The following is a 6,736-nucleotide window of genomic DNA, read 5'->3' as shown; positions in this document are numbered from 1 at the left end:
TGTGTGTGTGTGTGTGTGTGTGTGTGTGTGTGTGTGTGTGTGTGTGTGTGTGTGACTTGGAAGGAGTATAAAGAAAAGAACGCTTCCTTATTTTCTTCTTTATTCATTTATTTTGTCTTCTCTCCAAATTTTTATCCTCCTCCATCACTCAACAAAACAATAAAAATAACATTAATGATAAAAAATAACATCTAACTTTATTCCCCCATCAGTAAACTAAATTCCCATAACCTGTATCTTTCCTTGACTGCAAAAGAAGGTAATTAATTTTGTAACTTCCCATCCGTAACTTGATTCACCTTTTTTCCCGTCAGTTTGCTAATTTCCCCTTTTTTTCCCCCATCCGTAACTTAATTCAACTTTTTTCCCATCCGTAAAACTTAATTCACCAACTTTAATCCCGTCCGTTGCTAATTTCCCTTTTTTTCCCTCTCTTGCAGCCATTTGTCGGGAAGGATGTCACGATAAGACGGGATATTGCCACAAACCCGACGAGTGCAAGTAAGTATAAGTAGTAGTAGTAGTAGTAGTAGTAGTGGTGGTGGTGGTGGTGGTGGTGTTGGTACAGAATTATGTTATCAGGAGGAGGAGGAAGTTAAGAGATAGTGGTTAATATTGTGAATGTATTATTATGTGTGATAGGCCTACTGTGTGTGTGTGTGTGTGAAGAGACAGAAGCAGCTTTAGTTTGTCTTAGGTAGGAAAACAACAACTGCCCCTCCTCCTCCTCCTCCTCCTCCTCCTCCTCAGTGTTACCCCACCGCCTCCCACTAGTATAATCGAAGAGGAAGACTAATAGGGGTGCCCAGTGAAGGAGGAGGAGGAGATGGAAGAAGAGGGAGATAATAGCCAAGAGGAAGGAAGATGGAACCGGCGGAGGCGGCGAAAGAGGATGGACAGCTGCAGGGGGGAGGGGGGGATGGAGGAGGAGGAGGCCCAGTGCCACGTTCTCACGGAAGGAGAAGCCCACCACCGCGGGGGCATGAGTTGGTGTGAGGGGGAGGGGGAGGGGGGGGGGGGGGCAGGACACGTCTGGTGGACATTAGTACCGCTAGAGGGGGTCCAGGTGGCGGCGGGGCGGGGTGCCTGGAGGGCTGTGGCAGACAGATGTGCCCCGGGAGTCTGGTCTTCCTCCTTCCTGTGTCCTGCCGGCGCCGGGCTGCCCCGCGTCCTGTAACACAAGGAAGGCTGAGGACAGGCGTGTGTGTGTGTGTGTGTGTGTGTGTGTGTGTGTGTGTGTGTGTGTGTGTGTGTGGTCAGTGTGTTAACCCCCCCTGTTTGTGTCCCCCAGGTGCCACATGGGTTGGCAGGGCCCCAACTGCGACCAGTGCGTGAAGTACCCGGGGTGCCAGTACGGGAGCTGCGAGAAGCCGTGGCAGTGCAACTGTGACGAGGGCTGGGGCGGCCTCTTCTGCAACGCCGACCTCAACTACTGCACCAACCACCGCCCCTGCAAGAACGGCGGCACCTGCTACAACACCGAGCCCGGCTCCTACACCTGCGAGTGCCCCGCGGGCTTCTCCGGCACCAACTGCGAGATCATCAACGACACGTGCGCCACCACGCCCTGCCAGAACGGCGGCACCTGCCTCGACACCGGCGACGACAACTTCGTGTGCCAGTGCCCCTCCGGGTACACGGGGCAGTACTGCCAGATCTCCGGCCAGTCCTGCACCGACCGGCCCTGCCGCCACGGCGCCACCTGCACCGACACGCCCACCGGCTACCGCTGCCTCTGCCGCGCCGGCTTCGAGGGCCCCAGCTGCGAGCGGCCCGTCAACGAGTGCGCCTCGGCCCCGTGCCTCAACGGCGGCGCCTGCGTGGACGAGCACGACGGCTTCACCTGCGTGTGCGGCGTGGGCTACACGGGCCCGCGCTGCGAGGTCAACATCGACGACTGCGCGCACCGGCCGTGCCTCAACGGCGGCACGTGCGTGGACGCCGTGGACTCGTACGTGTGCCGCTGCGTGCCGGGCTTCGTGGGCGACCTGTGCCAGACCAACGTGGACGAGTGCCGCGGCGCGCCCTGCGCCCACGGCGGCGTGTGCGTGGACCGCGTCAACGGCTTCACGTGCCAGTGCCCGGCGGGCTGGGGCGGCAGGCAGTGCACGGAGCGTGCCACGGTGCCCGCCGCGGCCTGCGCCTCCAACCCCTGTCACAACGGCGGGTACTGCCGGGAGGCCCCGGCCCTGGCAGGCGGCTTCACCTGCTCCTGCCCTGACGGGTTCGGCGGCCCGCGCTGCTCCATCCCCACCGGCTCCATCGTGCCGCGCGCCGACCCCGTGACGGAGACCATGTCGGCGGCGCAGGTGGTGCTGGTGGTGGTGTTCAGCATCGCCGTGCCCGTGCTGGCCGTGGTGTCCGTGCTGGTCATCGTGTGCATGAAGCGGCGACGGCAGCGCGAGCGCGCTCGCCAGGACGAGGAGGCGCGGCGCCAGAACGAGGCCAACACGGTGCACAACGCCGTCAACGCCGCCAACAACAACAAGTGCCTCGAGGACCACATGATCTTCAACGCCCTCGAGTACCCCGTCAAGCCGCTCAACACCCACCACGCGCCGCCGCCGCCGCCGCCCGGCCCCGCGCCGCGCCACCTCCCGCACCACCACCACCACCACCACCACCACGACGCCCACGACTACAAGAAACCCACGGAGAACGCCTACTCCATCGTGCCGGCGCGCAGCACCAAGACGATCAACACCGATGTCTCGCGCCTCTCCCTCGCCGACCGCCTCGAGAAGGACTTCGACGCCGCGCCGCCGCGCACAACGCCCACCTCCGAGTACGGCGCCGCGCCCTGCAAGGCCTTCCCCGACGCCATGCTGCCCCGCACCCACAGCCACAGGTGAGCGTCCGTGTGTGTGTGTGTGTGTGTGTTGATCTATATGCATCTCTCTCTCTCTCTCTCTCCACACAGGACGTCCCTCCCACAGTATATTGACAAGCCCCATGGACACAACCCCCAGACACACACATAAACCCCATAGACATAACCCCCCAGCCCCTCACCCCCCCTGACCCCACCCTCTCTTCTCCCCACAGTGATGTCTACAGCAAACGCGGTGGCGGTGGAGGCGGCGGCGGCGGGGGCTGCAGTAGTGGTGGTGGTAGTAGTGGAGGAGGCGGAGGCGGATGTGGAGTCGGCGGCAGCACCACCAGCACCAACACCAGCAGTGGAGGTGGAGGGAGTGGAGGGGACATGCACAACTCCACCCACACGCTCTCCTCCACCTGCACGCCCTCCACCTGTACCACGCCCTCCAGTGTCTACGTCATTGAGGAACACTACGACGAAAACTACATCGCCACTGAGGTTTAGCCCGGTGAAGCGAGTGAGTGCCAAGTGAGGGGTATCGAAGTGGTGCCAGGGAGTGACTGGGTCGAGTGCTAGAGACGCCAAACCAACCCTCCGCCAGTGGGTGTGAGGGAACTGCGGGTAATGCGAGGATCCTTTTTTTCCTCTTTTTTTCCGACAATTTTTCCTTCCTCTCTTCCCTCCTCTCTCTTTAACGTGTGTTCGTGAGTGTGTATCTCTGCTTATCTCTATCTTTCTATCTATCTGTCTATTGTATATTAAACTTTCACAACCAAACCAAATCTATTTATTATTATTATTATTTTTCCTTCCTTCCTCTTCTTTCATTTCTCTCTCGTGTCTATGATGGAACAAGTCAGACCTTAGCTATTCATTATTTCTATCACCATTATTTTTCTCATCTCCCTTCCTTCTCTCCTTTCCTCCTGCCTTCCTTTCCTTCTCTCCTTTCCTCCTGCCTTCCTTTCCTTCTCTCCTTTCCTCCTGCCTTCCTTCTCTCCTTCCTTCCCTCTTCCTTCCTTCCTTCGCATTACCCGACGAAAAACAATTAAGAAGGAAAACGTGAAAAAATAATAATACTGAAGTAACGTTTTCACTTCCTCTAAGTCCTAAACGCATCCAAAGATAATTATTTGTTTGTTTCTTTCTTTATTTTCCTCTCTTTCTTTTTTCCTCTTATTTTCTCTCTTTCCCCGTGTCTCTACTTTCTCTCTTTAATTAATTTTAGATCAATTATTGTACATGTGTTATTTATTTATTTGTTAAAGATACACTAATTTTTTTTACATAAGTTAAGTGATAAGGTTGTATGTGTGTGTGTGTGTGTGTGATGGGGGAGAGGGAGGGGGAGAGAGGAGGAGGAGGGAGAGAGGAAGGGAGGGAGAGTGAAGGGAAGGGAAGGGGGGGAGGTAACGAGGAGGGGTGGGAGGTATTCTGCTCCCACTTCTTTCCTCCCCTTCCCTTCTCTCTCCTCTTCCCCTTCGTGTAGCCAAAAATGTGTCTTTCCTCCCCTTCCCCTCCCTCATTCCTTCCCTCTCCCCTTTTCTTCCCCTTAGACAAAACCGCGGTGTGTGTGTGTGTGTGTGTGTGTGTGTGTGTGTGTGTGTGTGTGTGTGTGTGTGTGTGTGTGTGTGTGTGTAGGTTAGCGGTTACTGGTCGATCTCAAATTTTGTTACTTAAAAGTGCGTGTGTGTGTGTGTGTGTGTGTGTGTGTGTGTGTGTGTGTGTGTGTGTGTGTGTGCTGGAGCCAGAGCCCAAATAATTAACGTTCCCTAATTAATAATAACTCCAGAAAAGTCAGTCAATTAATGAACTCAAATAAATAAAAGTGAGTGAAAATTAAAGAAAGAAAATGGAAAGTGAAGAAGACGACGAGCTATTTTCTACTTTTGTACAGGTGTGTGCAGGTGTAATTAATTAACTCATTAGCGACAGGTGTGTGATGTTAGGTAAGGTAAAAATTGTCCCCCCTTTACCTCCTCCCCTTTCCCTTTCTCTCCTCTTCCTCCCCTTCCTCCTCTCCCCAAATTGAAGGGCATTACGAGAGTGGAGGAGAGAGGGGAAGAAGAGGAGAGAGGGAGGAAGGAGGGGAAGGGGTGGAGTCAGTCATTGTTATGTCCTAATGTTATTCTCATCCTTTGTTGCATTTATTTTGTATTTATTCTTTATTTTCTTTTACCTTTTTATCCTTCCTTTCTAAACTTTTTCCATCTCCTTTACTGCTTCTATTTTCTTTATATTCTATTCAGTCCCTTTCTTCCTTCTTTTTTTTCCTCTTCCTCCTCCTCCTCCTACTACTATTTACTACAACTACTATTAATTTTACTACTACAACTATTTCTGTTCCTTTCTATTTTCTTCTCCTCCCTTCTTCCTCCTATGCCTCTCCTCCTCCTCCTCCTTCTACTACTACTACTACTACTACTACTACTACTACTACTACTACACCTGACCCCCATCACCTGTGCTCCCCTAATTAGCACGGCCAGGTAGACAGACAAGCGTTCCGTTCTCGTGTGTGAGTCGCGTTGATGATGATAATGACAATGATGAGTTTCGTTGAAGAAATGATGTGACATTATTATTATTATTATTATTGCTGTTTTGTGTTCCGTGCCTCCCAGTGACCCCCCCTCTCTCTCTCTCTCTCTCTCTCTCTCTCTCTCTCTCTCTCTCTCTCTGGACCCACAGGATGTCACCCCACAGGATGTTGACAACCCCCACAGACACATCCCCCCAGACACATACGCCCCCTCTCTCTCTCTCTCTCTCTCTGCAGTTGTCAGCCAGATATATAAAAAATAATAATACATGTAAGGCAACTGTAGTCACTCTCTTACACACACACACACGGGGTCACTGGGTTGGTCATAATATGTGTTGTCTATGTGTCTGTCTCTGTCTGTCTACACTTTTTTTTTTCGTCCCCCCTCGCGGCTCTCCTGTAAGTGTAAGTATCGCCAAGTGTGTGTCAACTAAGGTTATTTAAACAGCCTGTAAATATCTCTTGTAAATCTTGTGTACATAAACCACTTCGTCCTCGGAACAGAAGGAATAAAAGGAATATTTTTTCAATTCACGTGTGTTTGGAATTTCATGTATTGTTAAGATGCCTCCTGTGGGTGTGTGGGTGTGGGTGTGGGTAGGTGTTTAAGGAAGGGTCAGACTGATGGAGTGTAAGGATAAAGAAAGGAAGGGAAGGGAAAGGTGTGGGTCAAAATGATGTAGAAGGGAAGATAAATGATGGGAAGGGAAAGAAAGAGAAGGAAGCAAAGGGGGAAAATCGTTGAAATATTAAATAAAGGAAACGATGATAAGGGAAAAGGATGAGACAAATGAGAGAAGAAATTAAAGAGAAGAGAGAATTACAAGGGAAGAGAAAAGAAAGAAAATGAATGAGAAAGGAATAGAGAAGGGGAGATAGGTGTGGGTGTGGTTAGGGTGTGTGAGGAAGCGTCAAAATGATGTAGAAGGAAAGGTAAATGATGGGAAGGAAGGGAAAGAGAAGAGAAGAAGCAATGGGGGAAAAGCTGTGAAATAAAGGAAAGAATGAAACAATGAGAGAGGAAGAAGAGAAAGGGAAAAGATGTGAGATAAAGAAGGAAGGGAAGAAAATAGAGAAGAGAAAGAAGGAAACAAAGAGAGGAAAAAGAGAAAGGGAAAAGATGTGGGATAAAAAAAGGAAAGGAGGAAACAGAGAAGAAAAGAGAAGTGAGAATTACATGGGAAGAAAAGAGAAGGAAAAAATGAAAGAAACAGAGGAATAAAGAAAGGGAGAGAAAGATGTGTGAGATAAAGATGGGAAGGAAAGAAAACCAAAAAAAAAGGGAAAAAAGAAAAAGGAAAAAAGGGAATAGAGGCGATAAAGAAGAATAAGGAAAGAAAGATGAGATAAAAGAAGGAAAAGAAAAAGACGAG

General features: G+C 51.1%; 1 protein-coding gene across 1 annotated transcript in view; it reads left to right on the top strand.

Annotated features, from left to right (window-relative positions):
- The window catches only part of LOC126997060 (delta-like protein 1), a 77,363-nt gene extending 71,470 nt beyond the window's left edge, over window positions 1-5,893 (top strand). The window contains exons 7-9 of the mRNA XM_050858098.1: window positions 441-501; window positions 1,292-2,848; window positions 3,046-5,893. Coding sequence (XP_050714055.1) covers window positions 441-501; window positions 1,292-2,848; window positions 3,046-3,322 — 1,895 coding nt within the window. The 3' untranslated portion in view covers window positions 3,323-5,893. The remainder of the gene's footprint in view (window positions 1-440; window positions 502-1,291; window positions 2,849-3,045) is intronic.
- The last annotated feature ends 843 nt before the right edge of the window (window positions 5,894-6,736 follow it).

The sequence above is a fragment of the Eriocheir sinensis genome, chromosome 11 (genome assembly GCF_024679095.1).
Source record: "Eriocheir sinensis breed Jianghai 21 chromosome 11, ASM2467909v1, whole genome shotgun sequence".
NCBI classification, from domain to species: domain Eukaryota; kingdom Metazoa; phylum Arthropoda; class Malacostraca; order Decapoda; family Varunidae; genus Eriocheir; species Eriocheir sinensis.
The sequence above is the reverse complement of the archived record's forward strand: the minus strand, read 5'-3'. Positions and strand labels throughout refer to the sequence as shown.